This window comes from Zonotrichia leucophrys, chromosome 28 (genome assembly GCF_028769735.1).
Source record: "Zonotrichia leucophrys gambelii isolate GWCS_2022_RI chromosome 28, RI_Zleu_2.0, whole genome shotgun sequence".
Classification (NCBI taxonomy): Eukaryota; Metazoa; Chordata; class Aves; order Passeriformes; family Passerellidae; genus Zonotrichia; species Zonotrichia leucophrys.
The window spans coordinates 2,234,027-2,251,567 of NC_088197.1; the positions used below are offsets into that span (position 1 = coordinate 2,234,027).

Sequence of the window (17,541 nt, forward strand, 5' to 3'; positions counted from 1 at the left end):
CACAAACGAAGGGTGCAAAATGAGGAAGTGGGAGGGAAACAGAATCGTCATAATCTTTGTCACATCAGAAAGACAAAATCCGAGTGCTCTGGGATGGCCCTGGGCTGTCGGTGACAGGAGATTGAGCAGCTGCCTGGGGAGGGACACAGGGACATCATGGTGAGTGCCAGTCTGCTCCCCTCAGGTCCCTCAGATGTCACCTCCCACTGCTGCCACCCCAGCCCTGCCCGCCCCACACCCTGGGGCTGCCCCGTGTCCCTGCAGGAGAGGGGACAGCGCTGCCCAGCTTGGGGACAGGGCTGGGGGAGGCCATGGGTGGGATACAGGGGGCTGGTGACCCCCAGGGCAGGGTGGGGAGCAGCAGGGGATGGGGCTGTGCTGCCACACAGGGGTTTGGGCATTGCTGTGGTACCCACGGGGTGAATTTGTGGGGCAGAGGGTGGGGTGGGGGTGGCAGCCACATCCCCCAGGCTAACAGGGATCCTCTGGGTGCTGGGGCCATGGTCAGGGCTCAGGGGTGCAGGGAGGGCAGCAGCCACTGGTGGAAGTTGCTGTGGAGGCAGAAGAGGAAGGTGAAAGGGCTCAGAATTGGGAAGATGCTCAGACTGGGGGTGAGGAGCAGCCACAGCTCTCAGCTCTGCTTCCTGCATCCCTGTGCTGATGTGTCCCAGCTATTTCCACCCAGACAGGGAGGGGACAGTGGCCAGGCTGAAACTGAGCCTTCTCTCTGCCACCCACACTTGTGGCTGTCACCTCCGAGAGGCCGCTTAGATGCTGTCCCCAAGGACACACACACTGTCCCCTCCTCCACCATCTGTGGCTTCCTGGAGGACCAAGGGGCCCTGCAGCCACAGCCTGACCCCCACCAGCCCCATCACACCCCAGCCCTGCGACAACTGTGTGACAAACTTGTTGCTCTGTTCAGCTTTCCGAGTGGTTTTTGCGGTTTTGATGCTTTCTGATCTGTCTTGACTCAAAAGGTGCCGCCTTGGGCTGCATCAGCTCGTCATCAGCTCGATTTGCAGTGTTCTTTGTGTGGTTTAACCCACAGTTTTGAAGCAAACATGAGGTTTTCAAAGCTGCCACACCAAGAGCTGCTCTCCTCCCTGCCCAGAGATCCTGTCTGAGTGCCGGGAGCGCCCTGGCACAGGGGTGTGGTGGGGACAGTGCCCGTGCCACAGCTGAGGGTGCTGAGGGGCTCCTCATGTGTCACCTGCGCCCTTTGGAGCACTGAGGGGCTCCTTGTGTGTCACCTGCACCCTTTGGAGCACTGAGGGGCTCCTTGTGTGTCACCTGCACCCTTTGGAGTACTGAGGGGCTCCTTGTGTGTCATTTGCCTCCTTTGGAGCACTGGGGGGCTCTTCTTGTGCCACCTGTGCCCATTGGAGCACTGAGGAGCTCCTCATGTGTCACTTGTCCCCTTTGGAGCATTGTTCCTCGAGCACAGGGGCTGCAAAGGGCACCTGGAAGGTGGAGGGGGGACAAATCTTCTCCCTGTTTGGCTGGAGGGTGGAATGGCTTGGGGCAAGTGCCCTTCTCTGGGCAGAGAGGAATGGACAGAGCAGGGGATGGAGAAACTGCTGCCCCAAACCTCTGGAAGCAAATTCATTTGTGCTCCCACTCCCCACAGGGATGTCACCTGCAGCTGCCAATGTCACCTCTGTCCCATGGCACTGAGCTGGGACAACACCAGGGCTTTAAGGGATCCTAATTCCCCTTCACCCTGATTTTTTAGCAAGCCCTGGCCCTGCAAACCCCACGAGAGGCTCAGGGAAAGCAGGAACACCCAGAGCTCTGCAGATCATGACAAACCCTTCATTTACCAGCTCTGAGCTGGTGCTTTCCCCCCAGCTGGGCTGCACCAGGTGCTCCAGCAGAGCCAGGAAAGCCCCAGAGAAAGAGGAGGTGAAGACACCCTCGCCACTGACACCTCTGAGCAGCTGTCAGAGCATCTTTAGGTGTCAGTTCAAAACCTGTGACCTCCCAGGAAGGAAATTCTCATTTTGCCTTAATTTGGCCTCAAGCAGCAGCCTGGGGTGCTGTGCCAGCAGCTTTGGGGTGCTGAGGATGGGGCACTGAAGGGTTTGGGCTCTTGTCACCCTTCTCCTCCTGAAGTTCAGGGTTTGGGGTGAAGCTGGGCAGCTCCTGGGGTCCCTGGCAGCTTCCTGGGTGACACCACAGTGACCTGGAGAGGCTGCCTGTGCTTTTCCAGCTGGATTTCCTAGGGGATATTAGGATGAAGGCAAGAAAAAGGCCTCAAAAAGGAAGGGGAGAAGCTCCCTGGGTGATTTCAGGCAGCCCTGGATGCCCTGAGCCCCCTGAGCTGACCCCAAATAGGTGGTGAGACAGCACCAAAAAGCCCCTTCAGCAGCTCTATGGGCTTTTGGGGTTTGGAGAGGGGGCACAGGGGATGTTTGGGGCTGCAGAGCCCAGTGACAGACACCCCAGGGGGACACCTGGTGACAATCAGAGGCCGCCAGGAGCCTGCAAAGGTGTGGGGATGGATGCAGGGCCCTGAAACCTTGAGAGCCTGCAGGGCAATGAAGCAAAAGGGGAAGAGGAGAAGAAAAGGGAAATGGAATGAGCAAGAGGCCAGGGCTGATGGGGGAGAAGTGAAATCGGTGACAGGAGCCTGGGGGTGAAAGAGGAACCGCGGGGGTGGGGAAGGAGGGGCCTCGGCCCCGTCCCTGTCCCCACACGGCCAGCACAGCTGTGCCCAGCCTGTCTGTGGGGACATCCAGGGCAAGGGGAGCCTCGGGGGGGTTCACGCAGGATGAATTCCTCTCTCACAGCTCCCTTGTTTACCCCACAGGGCTGAAATCACAGCCCAGTCCCTGGGGACAGAGCTGGGGACAGAGCTGGTGTGACAGTGTTCACAGGGGTCTGAGGATGAGGGAGGAGATGAGGATCTGACTCCATGTTTCAGAAGGCTTGATTTATTATTTTATTATATATGTTATATTAAAACTATACTAAAAGAATAGAAGAAAGGGTTTCATCAGGAGGCTAGCTAAGAATAGAAAAAGAAGGAATGATAACAAAGGCTTGTGTCTGACTGAGACAGTCTGGACAGCTGGGCTGTGATTGGCCATTAATTAGAAACAACCAACATGGGCCAATCACAGATGCACCTGTTGCATTCCACAGCAGCAGATAACCATTTGTTTACATTTTGTTCTTGAGGCCTCTCAGCTTCTCAGGAGGAAGAAGGATTTTCTATAAAAGATGTCTGTGACAAGCTGGGCACAGAACTGGGCACAGCTGGGCAGAGGCTGCTGGCATCTCCTTGGGCACAACGAAGGGGAACACAGGGTGCCAGGAGGATGTGGGGGTGCAGAGGATGCCACCACCACCCTTCCCCTGCATTGCTCTGTCTCACAATCAGTCTGTGCACCAACAGAAGTCCTTCTCTATCTTGATGAGGAGCAGAGGGCTGGGGCAGGTCCTGTCTGCTCCTTGCTCTGAATTTTGGGATCTGCTTTGCCAAACTCTTCCCTTTGCACATCCTGTCTGCTCCTCGAGGTGAGGAGGGCTCCAGGGTGTTGGGACAAGCCCTAGTGCTCTGAATTTTGGGCTCTGCTTTGCCAAACCCCGGTTTGGGGTGAGGGCTGAGCCAGGCAGGGCTGTGGCAGCTCGGGTGGCCCGAGGTGGCCCTGGCACAGCCGCGGTGTCCCCGTTGTCCCCTCAGGGCAGCAAGGAGCGCTTCCACTGGCAGAGCCACAATGTCAAGCAGAGCGGCGTGGACGACATGGTGCTGCTGTCCAAGATCTCCGAGGAGGCCATCGTGGAGAACCTCAAGAAGCGTTTCATGGACGATTTCATCTTTGTATCCTTGCCCAGGCAGCAGGCACAGGCACAGGGAGCGGCAGGGACGGGCTCCAAGGCTTTGTCAGCACATGGGACAGCATGTCCATGTCCTGTGGGGACAGATCTGTGGGAATGTCACCATCTCGAGCTGAGCTGTGCCCAGCACAGACACAACTACCAAACCCCTCTCCTGCCATGCTGCAGGACCCACTGTGCTCCTTCCTTTGGAGCAGAGCCCTGACGGGCACACAGGGCACACAGGGCACACAGGGCTGAGGCTGTGCCCACACCACTGCATTTCCCCTGATGTGGGGATGTGGCCCTGTCCTTACAAGGCCATGTGTCCCAGCTGTGACTCAGCCCTGTGACTCCCCCCGCAGCCCTGGGGCTTTGCACACGTGTGGGGTTGGCTTTTTTTGGGGTTTTGATTTTGTTCTTTTGGAGGGGAAAAATACCCCGCGCAGCCTCTCCCTTCCCTTTTTGCTGCGCTGCCGCACGCAGGGCTCTGTCCAGCCATGACTCAACATCCCAAGCTTCTGCATTTCCCAGAAAAGCTCCCTCCTCCTGCCCCTCTGGCCACTGTCCCCTTGTTTGGGACACAAATAGGGTATCAAAGGCTTGGATAACCCCACCTGCTCCATCCCCATCCTCCATCTCCTCACCTAGCCCATCCTGCTGCAATTCCCTGTTTTTCCATGCACTCAGTGACTTGGGGATGCTGCAGGAAAGGCAGCAGTGTGGGCAAGGAAGGGCAGGAACTGGGATTCCTCTCCTCTTTGTGCCTCAGTTTCCCTGCATGTAAACCAGGAAGGATTTTGCATTGGATTTTTGCTGGAAAAGCTGCAGATGGAGCATGAGCAGAGGGTGAATTCCAGGGATGCTGGAGAGGTTTTAGAGCCAATCCCCAGCCAGAGGAGGGAGCTGAGGGGATGCTCCTGCACCCATCACACTGCAGGGGCTGAGGGAGTGCCCCAAGTCAGGGCAGCAGGGCAGCTCTGCCTGTGCCAGGCTGGAAATGCCACCCTTGTGCCATCCCTGGACGTGCCAGGGGACCCCATAACCACCTTCCATAGGACCCCATAACCACCTTCCTGCCCCCGGGGTGGGACTGGGCACTGGGAAGGGGGGACATAAGGAGGGACAGACACACAGCCCTTGACCTGCTGCCCAGACCTACATCGGGCCCGTGCTGATCTCCGTGAACCCCTTCAAGCAGATGCCGTATTTCACCGACCGCGAGATCGAGCTGTACCAGGGCGCGGTGAGGCTGCCCCGCGGGCAAGCAGGGGTTAAATGTGTGCAAACACCCCTGAGGATCCCCATTCTGCACAGCCCCTGCAGGGGTCAGTGCTCCCTGCAGCAAATCCTGGGGAATTCAGCTCAGAAATGCACAGAAAGAAACCCAAAAATGGTAAAATGCAGCTGGAGTGGTTCTGCCCCAGCCCTTCCCAAGGAGGAGGGGGGGTTAAAAATCACCAGACTCGCTGCTGATGAGTTGGTGTTTGTGGGAAGAGGTTCATCCCCACATGGGCAGAGCGAGGGAGATTTGGGGATTTGGGGGTTGCTCTATGCCCAGCACTGCTGTCCTTGTCCCTTGTCCCTTGTCCCTTGTCCCTCGTCCCTTTTATAGGGTCACTGTGAAGGGGCTGATCCTGACATGGGCAGAGTGAGGGGGTTTTGGGGAGCTCTGTGCCCAGCACTGCTATCCTTGTCCCTTGTCCCTTTTATAGAGTCACTGTGAAGGGGCTGATTCCAACATGGGCAGAGTGAGAGGAATTTGGGTATTTGGGGAGCTCTGACCCCAACACTGCTTGTCCCTTGTTTAGGGTCAGTGGGAAGTGTGGCTCCCACATGGGCTGAGTGAGGGGGATTTGGGGGATTTGGGGGCTGATCTGTGCCCAGCCCTGCTGTCCTTGTCCCTTGTTTAGGGTCACTGTGAAGGGTCTAGTTCCCACATGGGCAGAGTGAGGGCGATTTGGGGATTTGGGGGTTGCCCTGTGCTCAGCCCTGCTGTCCCTGTCCCCTGCTTAGGCCCAGTATGAAAATCCCCCCCACATCTATGCCCTGACTGACAACATGTACCGGAACATGCTGATCGACGGCGAGAACCAGTGTGTCATCATCAGGTACTGGGGGACACTGGGCCACACCCGGGCTGCCACTGCCCCTGGGGACACCTGTCCCCACCAGCCCTTCTCCCCAGCCCAGGTTTTCCCAAATGAAGTGTTGGCTCCTGGAATCTGGGGTGTCTGGAGGGACCCTCCAAGCAAGGCTGTGACCAGGAGTGTCCCAGGCAGGGACAGAGCCCCAGAGCCTTGTGCAATGCAGCTCTGCAGGGCAGTGTTGCAAGGGAAATGGTCAGGATGTGGGGCAAGGCCGGAGACTTCCCTCTGAGGCTCCCAAGTCCCCCTCCTCCACTTCTAAGCCCAGTGACAACAAATTCAACATCTCCTCACCGAGCCACGCTCTGCTCACACTGATCCCCCTGGGCAGAGCTGTGGTGGGGGACCACCATTCCAGATCCCCCACAGACCCACTGTGAGGATGGCACAGTCCCCAGAATTCACTGTCATCCTCTGGTCCTGCTCCAGAACCTACCCCAAAGTCCCCCCAAGGGATGGGTGGCTCTGATGAGGCTGTTTCACATCTGCTCTGCTTTGCCCTTTGCACAGCGGAGAAAGCGGAGCTGGGAAAACAGTGGCAGCAAAATACATCATGGGCTACATCTCCAAAGTGTCTGGTGGTGGGGAGAAAGTCCAGGTGGGTCTGCTGTCCCCCCTGCCACTCGTCATTTCACCCCCCAGCTGATCCCCACCACCCTGGTCCCCAACATCCCCCTGATGGGGCTGCTGGTGGCACACGGAGCAGCCGCTCCAGGGCTGGGGACATGCAAAGGCTCAGGTGTGTCCCCAGGCCTGGAGTGGGACACAGCAGGGCTGAGCCCTGTCCTCCTGTGTCCCCAGCACGTGAAGGACATCATCCTGCAGTCCAACCCGCTGCTGGAAGCCTTTGGAAATGCCAAAACTGTCCGGAACAACAATTCCAGCCGCTTTGTAAGTGCCAGGTTGTGACAGTGTTCACAGGGGTCTGAGGATGAGGGAAGAGATGAGGATCTGACTCCATGTTTCAGAAGGCTGATTTATTATTTTATTATATATATTACATTAAAACTATTCTAAAAGAAGAAAGGATTCCATCAGAAGGCTAGCTAAGAATAGAATAGGAAGGAATGATAAAAAAGGCTCTGTCCTGGACTCTCTGTCTGATCCAGCTGACTGTGATTGGCCATTAATTACAAACAACAACATGAGACCAATCACAGATGCACCTGTTGCATTCCACAGCAGCAGATAATCATTGTTTACATTTTGTTCCTGAGGTCTCTCAGCTTCTCAGGAGGAAAAATCCTAAGGAAAGGATTTTTCATAAAAGATGTCTGTGACACCAGGGCAGGTGCAGGGGGCAGCGCTGCAGCAGAACCACTGAACCAGCTCGGTTCAAAGCTGACCTTTCAATCAACTCCAGCCATTCTCCCAAAACTACCCCAAGTGTCCCCAAGTGCCACATCCAGCTTTTCAATCCCTCTGGGGATGGTGACTCCAGCACAGCCTGTTCCAGTGCCTGACCACCCTTTCAGTGGAGGAATTTTTCCTCATATCCAATCTAAACCTCCCCTGGAGCAATGTGAGGCCATCTCTGGCCCTGTTGCCTATTACCTGGGAGAAGAGACCGACCCCACTGGGCTCCAATCTCCTTTTGGGCAGTTGAGGGGGCAATGAGGTCTCCACATAAACCATGAAACCTTCAGCCAGGGTTTGCACACCCCACAAAGCTCCTGGTGTGGTGGAGAAGGGCCTGGGGGGAATGAGGAACCCCTGAGGCAGGGCCACAGCTCTGAGCAGGATCTGTGCTGGACCAGGGAAAATACTTTGAGATCCAGTTCAGCCGGGGAGGAGAACCTGATGGGGGCAAGATCTCCAACTTCCTGCTGGAGAAGTCGCGCGTGGTGAGCCAGAACGAGTGCGAGAGGAACTTCCACATCTACTACCAGGTATGGGGTGGAATTTTTCTTCATTTGTGGTCGCAAAATGTGGTGGTGTTCACAGGGGTCCCAGGACGAGGGAAGAGATGAGAATCTTGACTCCATGTTCAGAAGGCTGATTCATTATTTTATTATATATATTATATTAAAAGAAAATATATTAAATAAATATAATATAATATAATATAATATAATATAATATAATATAATATAATATAATATAATATAATATATCATTAATATATTAATGATATATTAAAACTACACTAAAGAACAGACTAAAGGATTTCATCAGAAGGCTAGCAAGGAATAAAAACTAATAGAATGATAATAAGATCTTGTGACTGACCAGAGAGTCCAAGGCAGCTGGATTGTGATTGGCCATTAATTAAAAACAACCACATGAGACCAATCAAAGATGCACCTGTTGCATTCCACAGCAGCAGATAATCATTGTTTACATTTCATTTCTGAGGCCTCTCAGCTTCTCAGGAGAAAAATTCTGGCAAAGCGATTTTTCAGAAAATATCATGGCGACAGTATGGGGGTGGCCTGGAGTCACCAGGCTGCAGGGGGGACCAGGAGCTGGCTGACCACAGCCCCCTGTCCCCTCCCAGCTCATCCAAGGAGCATCCCAAGAGCAGAGGCAGAATTTGGGCATCATGAGCCCGGATTATTACTTCTACCTGAACCAGACAGACACCTACCAGGTGGAGGGCACAGACGACCGCAGCGACTTCCATGAGACCATGGTGAGTGCCTGGGAGGGAGGGGAGTCCCCAAAAGCTCTGGGGCCGGGTGGGGGCTCAAAGGGTGTCTGTGCACCCCCAGAATGCCATGCAGGTCATCGGCATCCGCGGTGAGGACCAGCAGCTGGTGCTGCAGATCGTGGCAGGGATCCTGCACCTGGGCAACATCAGCTTCAGGGAGGAGGGCAACTACGCCCGGGTGGAGAACGCTGACTGTGAGTAGCCACAGGGGACAAGTGGGAAGGAGTGGCAAACTGGCTGTGCCACAAATCCCCTGGCAGAGGAGGGAAGCAGTACCAGCACCAGGCATTATAATTGCTATCTTAACCACCATGTCTGTCATCCTCGTCCTATCTCCCCATTATCTAAGAAACTTAGGATTACCTAAACCGAAGGCCTTCAAAGCCTTAAACAAGAGTTAAACTCTCTTAGTTTCTGCTAAAGTCCGCAGGCCATTACCCTGCATCCCCTAAATGCAACTCAGGTGCTTTAATTAAGCTAGGACCTTCCAATTTAGCAGACAGATGGGCTTTGATCCCATGATATTATAGTCAACAGCTACATGCCCTAACCAACAGGGCTCTGCCTAAGGCTCCGGTACATAACTAATGTACGTCAATGAGCTTGCAACTCACTATGAACTTTACTTGAGGCAGCAAGTCAATGGCTCAGCCAGAGATTGATTAGCCAGGGGACAGATGCCAGGTGTTGCTCTGGGAGAGGTGTCACTTTTCCCTGTCATTGTCCCACTGCTGTCCTTCACACTTGGATGGGGCCGAGGGTTTCGACTATGGCCAGGTGGGGACAACACAGCCCTGACCAGCCCCACTCTGCCCAGCCCTGGCCTTCCCTGCCTACCTGCTGGGGGTCGACCAGGAGCGCCTCAACGAGAAGGTCACCAGCAGGAAAATGGACAGCAAGTGGGGCGGCCGCTCCGAGTCCATCACCGTCACCCTCAACGTGGAGCAGGCGGCCTACACCCGCGACGCGCTGGCCAAGGGGCTCTACGCCCGTGTCTTCGACTTCCTGGTGGAGGTGTGTGGGCCTCAGAGGGGATGGTCACCCCCTGCCCCAGGAGATGGCCAATCCCAGTGCCCTGCAGCCAATTTGACCCCTCTGTCCCCGCAGTCCATCAACCGGGCCATGCAGAAGCCATACGAGGAGTACAGCGTCGGGGTGCTGGACATCTATGGATTTGAGATATTCCAGGTGTGTGTGGTTGGGAATGTCCTGCCCTGCTCCCACAGCAGGGACAGCACCTGGGTCAGGTGGCCCCAAAAAAGGTCCCTAGAGTGGCCCCCAAGAACTGCTGGTTGGGTTCCCCACAATGAGGCAGAGGAGCTGAAGGAGCTGGGGTTGTTTAGCCTGGAGAAGAGGAGGTTTAGAGGTGACCTTATTGCTCTCTACACCTCCCTGAAGAGAGGTTGCAGACAGGTGGGGTTGGTGTCTTCCACCAGGCAGCACTGACAGAACCAGAGGACACAGTCTCCAGCTACATCAGGGAAGGTACAGGTTGGATATTAGGAAGAAAATTTTCACCAAAAGAATAATAAAGTACTGGAATGCTCTTCCCAGGGAGGTGTAGAATCACCATCTCTGGATGTGTTTAATAAAACCCTGGACATGGCACTTGGTGCTATAGTCTAGTTGAGGTGTTAGGGCATAGGTTGGACCTGATGATCTTAGAGGTCTCTTCCAACCTCATTATTCTGTAATTCTGTGAGCAAAGGACAACTCAGCACCATTTTCTCTTCCATCTTTCATGCAGAAAAATGGCTTTGAACAATTCTGCATTAACTTTGTGAATGAGAAGCTGCAGCAGATCTTCATTGAGCTGACCCTGAAGGCCGAGCAGGTACAAGGGGCTGGGCTGGGGGCTGTGGGGCTGTGCCAGGACCCCACTTCCTGCAGCCCCCTCCTACCCAGCTGGAGGAGGGGTTCTGCAGCACATCCCAGGGGCTCAGGGCCCACCCAGCTCTCCCTGTGCTTCCCCAGGAGGAATATGTGCAGGAGGGGATCAAGTGGACGCAGATCCAGTACTTCAACAACAAGGTGGTGTGTGACCTGATAGAGAACAAGCTGGTGAGTGGGGTCCCCTCTGCTGGGGAGGCTTTTGGGGAGCAGAGGCACCCAGGGACAGGGGCTGGGTGAGTTGTCGAGTTGCCAAGCAGCAGAGAACCCCACACTGGTTTGGGTTAGCAGGAACCTTAAAGATCATCTTGTCCCACTATCCCAGGGTGCTCCAAGCCCTGTCCAACCTGGCCTTGGACACTTGCAGTACCCATAGGCACCTGGCTCAGCATGAAGCAGCTGTGACCAGGTGCAGGATTGGGCCCTGCCACAGCCGTGGCTTCCCTTTCCTTGTGGCAGAACCCTCCTGGGATCATGAGTGTCCTGGATGACGTGTGTGCCACCATGCACGCCACGGGTGAGGGCGCCGACCAGACCCTGCTGCAGAAGCTGCAGGCGGCCGTGGGCACCCATGAGCACTTCAACAGCTGGAGCTCGGGCTTTGTCATCCACCACTACGCTGGCAAGGTGGGTAGGGCACCCCAAAGCCCCCAGCCTGCACCCCACAGCCGCAGCTGAGGTCCCCTCCTGTCCCCAGGTGTCCTACGATGTGAACGGCTTCTGCGAGCGCAACCGGGACGTGCTTTTCACTGACCTGATCGAGCTCATGCAGAGCAGTGAATAGTGAGTCTGGCAGTGCTGGGGCACCCCAAAAGGGCTGGGGAACAGAGCACAGTCCTCAACATGCAGATTTGAAAGGCTGGTCCTGCCTTTGTGGGTTGGGGTGCTCAGTCCTGCATGGCCCCATGGGCACCGGGAGCATCCTGGGGTTGCAGGGTTGGGCAGAGCGGGGTCATCCACCAGCTCTGCTCCTGCTCCTGCTCCTGCTCCTGCTCCTGCTCCTGCTCCTGCTCCTGGGGGTGGTCAGGGAGGAGGCACTCAGCCCCACAGTACAGGATTTCCCAGCTGGCCTCAGCCCAGGCCGTGATGGCAGCTCTCACCTGGGGACTGTCCCCTCCCTTCCAGCGGTTTCATCCGGATGCTTTTCCCAGAAAAACTTGATTCTGACAAAAAGGGACGGCCGACCACAGCGGGCTCCAAAATCAAGGTATGTCCCTTGGGCTGCAGAGCGGCAGCTGTCTCTGGGGAGGTGGCAGGGGCAGTGCTCCCACCACCCCCTTTGATACTACAGAGGTCGATCCTTGCACCAGAAACAGGCCAACGACCTGGTGAACACGCTCATGAAGTGCACCCCACACTACATCCGCTGCATCAAACCCAACGAGACCAAGAAACCCCGGGACTGGGAGGAGAGCAGGTAACAGGGAGCCCACAGAGCCCAGGGAAGGGGACCCAGCCATGGAGATGTGGCCAGGACCAGCTTTCCTCCAAAAACTACAACCCTGCGCTGGTCCCTCTGAGCTGTCCACTAACCCAGGGAGCACAAGTGGGGACACAGTGTCCTCTTTAGGTGCACCTTTGGGTCTCCTCCTAACCTGTCATCATCCTACATTGTCCCTCCCTGCTGTACAGAGTGAAGCACCAGGTTGAGTACCTAGGGCTGAAGGAGAACATCCGGGTGCGCCGGGCAGGCTTCGCCTACCGCCGCCTCTTCCACAAGTTCCTGCAACGGTGAGTGGCCACTGGCATGGGGCTGGCAGAGCCCACAGCACCTCCTCAGGAGGAGAGGAGGGTGTGGGAGGCCCTGGAATGGCTTCACAGGTGAAGACAGTTGGGGGTGCTCAACCTGGAGAAGAGAAGGCTTGGGCGAGACCTTAGAGCCCCTTCCAGGCACTAAAGGAAGCGGCAGAGGGACTTGGGATGAGGGGTGGAAGGACAGGACACGGGGAATGGCTTCCACTGCCAGAGGGCAGGGATGGATGGGATATTGGGCAGGAATTGTTCCGTGGGAGGGTGGGGAGGCCCTGGCACGGGGATTCCCAGAGGAGAGCAGTGTCCAAGGCCAGGTTGGACAGGGCTTGAAGCACCCTGTGATAGTGGAAGTTGTCCCTGCTATGACAAGACAGGATGGGCTTTAAGGTTCTTTCCAACCTGAACTATTGTGGGATTCTGTGAGCCTACTCTATCCCCACAGCTATGCCATCCTCACCCCCGAGACGTGGCCATCATGGCGCGGGGACGAGCGCCAAGGGGTGCAGCACCTCCTGCGCTCGGTCAACATGGACCCAGACCAGTACCAGATGGGCAGGAGCAAGGTGTTCGTCAAGAACCCCGAGTCGGTGCGTGGCCCTGACTCCAGGCTGGGCATCACTGGGGAAGGGTTTTTGGGGTGTCCTGGCTCAGCACTGCCTGTCCCTCACAGCTCTTCCTGCTCGAGGAGATGCGGGAGAGGAAATTTGACAGCTTCGCCCGGGTGATCCAGAAGGCCTGGCGCCGGCATGTGGCCATCCGCAAATACGAGCAGATGAGAGAGGAGGGTAAGGCTGGGCAAGGACAGGGACAGTGCCACCCCAGCAGCCCTTTTAGGGTGCTTTTCACTGGGACAGCCCAGCTGTGACAGCAGCAGCCTGGCTCCTAATCATGGCACTAGTGGTGATTAGGTGATGAAGGAACCGGCCTGTGAGTTTTGGGAGTCTTTTCCCACTCTGAAAGGAGAGCAGGGATTTCCTGCTCCTATTTCCAGCCCTGGGAGCCTTGTGCTGTCTCACTCTGCATTCCATTGCAAGCACAGGGATGGAGGGGAGTAGCTTGTAGTCAGTGTTGGCAGAAGGATGGGACAAGCCACTGACCCCATCATGGGTTTTCCCACCCTCCCAAGCAAGCAGGAAAAATCAAGGAGGAAAACCCAGAACACAGCTGGGTCCATTCCTCCCTTCCACAGCACGAGGTTTTTTGAAGGCAATTAATGGGTTTTAAAACCAGCCAAGCTCAAGCAGCTGGGATTCCTCCCATGGCATAAAACAAGCCCCACTTCTTGCTGCCATGACCCATGTGACATTTTGGGGGGGGCTCTGAGCCACCAGCACAGAGCCATTTCAGACCCGCACCTCTTTGGGGTCCCTCCCAGCTGCCAGCATCCTCTACAACTTCAAAGAGCGGCGCAGGAACAGCATCAACAGGAACTTCGTGGGGGATTACCTGGGCATGGAGGAGCGGCCGGAGCTGCGGCAGTTCCTGGCCAAGCGGGAGCGCGTCGACTTCGCCGACTCCGTCACCAAATACGACCGGAGGTTCAAGGTGCAGGGACACGCCTGGGGCTGCTGCAGCTCCTGGGGGCTCTTCCCTGAGGTGGGATGTGTGTTTGTGGGGTTTGTGCCCCCCCAGCAAAGCCCCCTCACCCCCTTTCTCCTGCCCTTTCCCAGCCCATCAAGCGGGATTTCATTCTCACGCCCAAGTATTTCTACCTGATCGGGCGGGAGAAGGTGAAGAAGGGGCCTGAGAAGGGGCAGATCAAGGAGGTGCTCAAGAAGAAGGTGGAGCTGCAGGCGGTGAGCGGCGTCTCGCTGAGGTGTGTCCCTTACCAGGGGCTCTCCCCATGGCTGGGATTCCCCTCTCTCCACACCCTGCTGCTCCCCAGTCCCTCATCCACTGGAGTGGAGGCTCCCCATGGGTGCTTTGCAGAAGCCAGAGAGTTTTCCAAATCGCCCTCCAAATTTCCTTGGGGTGGACCCAAGCCCTGTGGGGTCCCCAAATCCCCCCCAGCCCAGCTGGCACTGGCCTTGGTGGGGTTGACACCCCTGGTTGCTCCCCCAGCACCAGGCAGGACGACTTCTTCATCCTCCATGAGAACGATGCCGACAACTTCTTGGAGTCCATCTTCAAGACGGAGCTGATCAGCCTCCTGTGCAAGCGCTTCGAGGAGCTCACCCGCTCCAAGCTGCCCCTCTCCTTCAAGGACACGTAAGGATGGAGGCCAGGAGAGGTGACAAAGCAGGACAGGGTCCTGTCACCGCATCCTCATGGCTTCTCTCACCCCCAGACTACAGTTTCGGGTGAAGAAGGAGGGCTGGGGCGGCGGTGGCACCCGCAACGTCACCTTCGTCAGGGGACAGGGCGACGTGGCCGCCCTCAAAGCTGGAGGCAAAACCCTTACGGTCACCATCGGGGATGGGCTCCCCAGGAATGCCAGTGAGTGCCAGGGCACTGGGGGGTGGCACAGGGGGGACACAGCAGCGCTGGGATCACAGGGAACATGGAGGCCTGGGAGTATTGGGGTGAGCTGGGTGTACCCTGTGGGGTTTTTGTCTCCCCCATTTCTGCTCCGGTGATGGGGAACAGGGTACAAATGGGGGGACAGCCCCTACAGCTGGCTCTGAGGACTGTCATCTAACAGGGGGCTTGTGTCCCCCCAGAGCCCACAAGGAAGGGGGCAGCACAGGGCAGAGGTGGCAGCAGGTGTCCCGCACCTTCCCGAAGTGCCCCATCAGCACCCAGAGGTGAGCAGGGGGTATGGGGTGGGGGAAACAGGGGGTGCAGGCTGTGCATGACCCCCCTGTAATGCACCCTCCTGGGATGGGCTGTTCCAGGAGCCTGCAGGAACGGGGGTCCCCAGATCCCCCGCGGGGATGGCCGGGCACAGAGGGACACCTACAAGATGCCCCAGAAGCAGACGCGGGGCCCCCCGGCCGCAGCGCTTCCCGCCCGCAGCGCCGGCCACCAGCCCAAGGCACGGCCCCCATCCGAGCACAACATGGACTTCCTCAACGTGCCCGACCAGGGCGTGGCTGGGTAGGTCCTGTCCCATGTCCCTGTCCCTGTCCCATCCTCCTCTCCCGCTGCCATCACCACTGGGAGGTGCTTTCCCCTCTGAGGAGGGGACCAGATGCATCCTCGGACACAGGGGATGTGTCCTAGCTTTGCTGGCAGGACACATCTCCCAGGCTATTGTGTATCCCAGTCCTCCCAGTCCTTGCACTGGGAGAGCAGGCACAGAGCATCCCATGGGTGGGGGACAGCAGGATGGGCAGCTCATCCTGCCCCAGTCCTCCCAGTCTCTGAACTGGGAGAATTCATCTGCAGGCACAGAGCACGTCAGAATGGACAGGAGGGTGCAGCTCATCCTGCCCCAGTTTCCCCAGTTCCCAGTTCCCAGAGAACCCACCTGCAGGCACAGAGCATCCCATGTGTGGGCACAGGATGGGCAGCTCATCCTGCCCCAGTTCCCCTAGTCCCTAAACTGGAAGTGCCCACCTGCAGGCACAGAGCATCCCATGGGTGGAGGTGGGTGCCCCAGTCCTAGTCCAATGGGGCCACTGCAGCACATGCCATCTCATGGGTGTGTGGGTGCCGGGGGTGCAGGGGCAGCAGCACATGCCATCTCATGGGTTCAGGGTGGGTGCAGGGTGGGCAGGGGCAGCAGCACATGCCATCTCATGGCGTGCCGGGTGCAAACCCCATCACATGCCCCCAGGGTTGCAGGTGGGCGGGCAGCCGGCAACACAAGCCCATCCCAGGGTGGAGGGGCGTGCAGGGCGCAGCAGCCATCATCGCCATGGAGTGGTGTCAGTTCGGCAGGGGCAGCAGCACATGCCATCTCATGGGTACAGGATGGGCAATGGGCAGCAGCACATGCCATCCCCATGCCCTGCCGGTGCAAACCCCATCCCTCCCGCCCACAGGGTGCAGCGCCGCCGCAGCGTGGGCCAGCGGCCGCCCCCAGCCCGGCGCCCCAAGCCGCAACCCAGGGTGGAGGGGCCGCGCTGCCGGGCGCTCTACCAGTACATCGGGCAGGACGTGGATGAACTCAGCTTCAACGTGGGGGATGTCATTGACATCCTGATGGAAGGTACCAGGCTCCTGCCCTGCCCGCCTCCTCTCCCTGCCCTGCTGGCAGCACAGCTGATTGTTTGTGTTCTCCCTCCCCAGATGCCTCTGGCTGGTGGAAAGGCCACCTGCACGGCAAGGAAGGGCTTTTCCCTGGGAATTATGTGCAGAGGATCTGAGCTGGAGGAAAGGAGCATCCCACCGAGCATCCCACCTCCAGAGGCTGTGCCCAACTTGGGCACCTGAAGTTTTCCTCTCAATTCAAAACTTCACAAAAACTTTCAAACCATGAAGTTTTCTCAGCAAACTCAAAACTTCACAAAAACTTCCAAACCGTGAAGTTTTCCCACTGATGCTGGCACAGAATGAACGTTTACTCAGAACCCTCCAGACTGCCGGTGCCTGGGGCTGGATCCCACAGCCCCTTCAGTGGGGGCACCCCGCAGCAAGGACAGGCTCTTAGCTGCTTGTTAGCATCCAAGGACTCTAAAACTTCTCCGCGGTATGAATAGAGTTGTTGTTCATAATTCTGTTGTTCATAAATAAGCAGACTCAGCAAAGCTGACTCACATTTTGAGTTTGGGGGTTTTATTTCACTCAGTGTGGCTGTGTGACAAAAGCTGTGACGTGGGCAGGCACAGATCAGAGGCAGCCCCGTTCCTCCCACCATGAACTCTCCAGAAAATGCTGAATACATCAACCAGCTCTGCCAGGCTCCAGCTCAGGCATTTCCAGGCTCCGCCGTGGCTCGGGATCGCTCAAAGCAGGAGCAGGGCGGTGCTGCCGTGCCTGGCTCGGCACAGGAACAGCTCCGAGGATCCCTCAGGCAAAGCCCTCAGAGCTGGCACTGCCTTTCCTGGCGGTGCTCGGGGGCAGCGTGTGGGGTCTCATCCCTGAGGGACGCTCGGGGTGGCAGCTGAGACCCTCTGGGGCAGCGGCACAGCCGGGCTGGGCTGTGGGCAGGGGCTGAGCCCCACACGGGGCTGCCCCAGAAGGATTCAGCCGGGAGAGGGAGGAACAGGGCTGGAATGTCCGCCCCGTGTCCGGCCCCATGTCCGCCTCATCTCCGGCCTCCCCCAGGCCTGGGCCAGAGGAAGTGACGGCAGGCTGATCCCACAGAGCCCGGCCCTCCTCTTCCTCCTTCCCTGCTACCACAGAGCGCGGCCTGATCCTACAGAGCCCAGCCTGATCCCACAGCCCGGCCCTCCT

General features: G+C 57.4%; 1 protein-coding gene across 1 annotated transcript; it reads left to right on the forward strand.

Moving 5' to 3' along the window:
* The first annotated feature begins 51 nt into the window (after positions 1-51).
* On the forward strand, positions 52-16,876 carry MYO1F (myosin IF). The gene is made up of 28 exons (XM_064734114.1): positions 52-159; positions 3,689-3,826; positions 4,979-5,068; positions 5,839-5,933; positions 6,480-6,567; positions 6,771-6,860; positions 7,727-7,858; positions 8,467-8,601; positions 8,681-8,813; positions 9,437-9,633; positions 9,727-9,807; positions 10,367-10,453; positions 10,594-10,680; positions 10,969-11,136; positions 11,207-11,292; positions 11,635-11,716; positions 11,820-11,926; positions 12,142-12,240; positions 12,704-12,848; positions 12,932-13,046; positions 13,637-13,806; positions 13,932-14,077; positions 14,323-14,469; positions 14,549-14,697; positions 14,922-15,005; positions 15,096-15,297; positions 16,188-16,354; positions 16,435-16,876. The coding sequence occupies exons 1-28, from the start codon at positions 157-159 to the stop codon at positions 16,509-16,511; spliced, it is 3,300 nt and encodes a 1,099-aa protein (XP_064590184.1). The 5' UTR covers positions 52-156; the 3' UTR covers positions 16,512-16,876.
* The last annotated feature ends 665 nt before the right edge of the window (positions 16,877-17,541 follow it).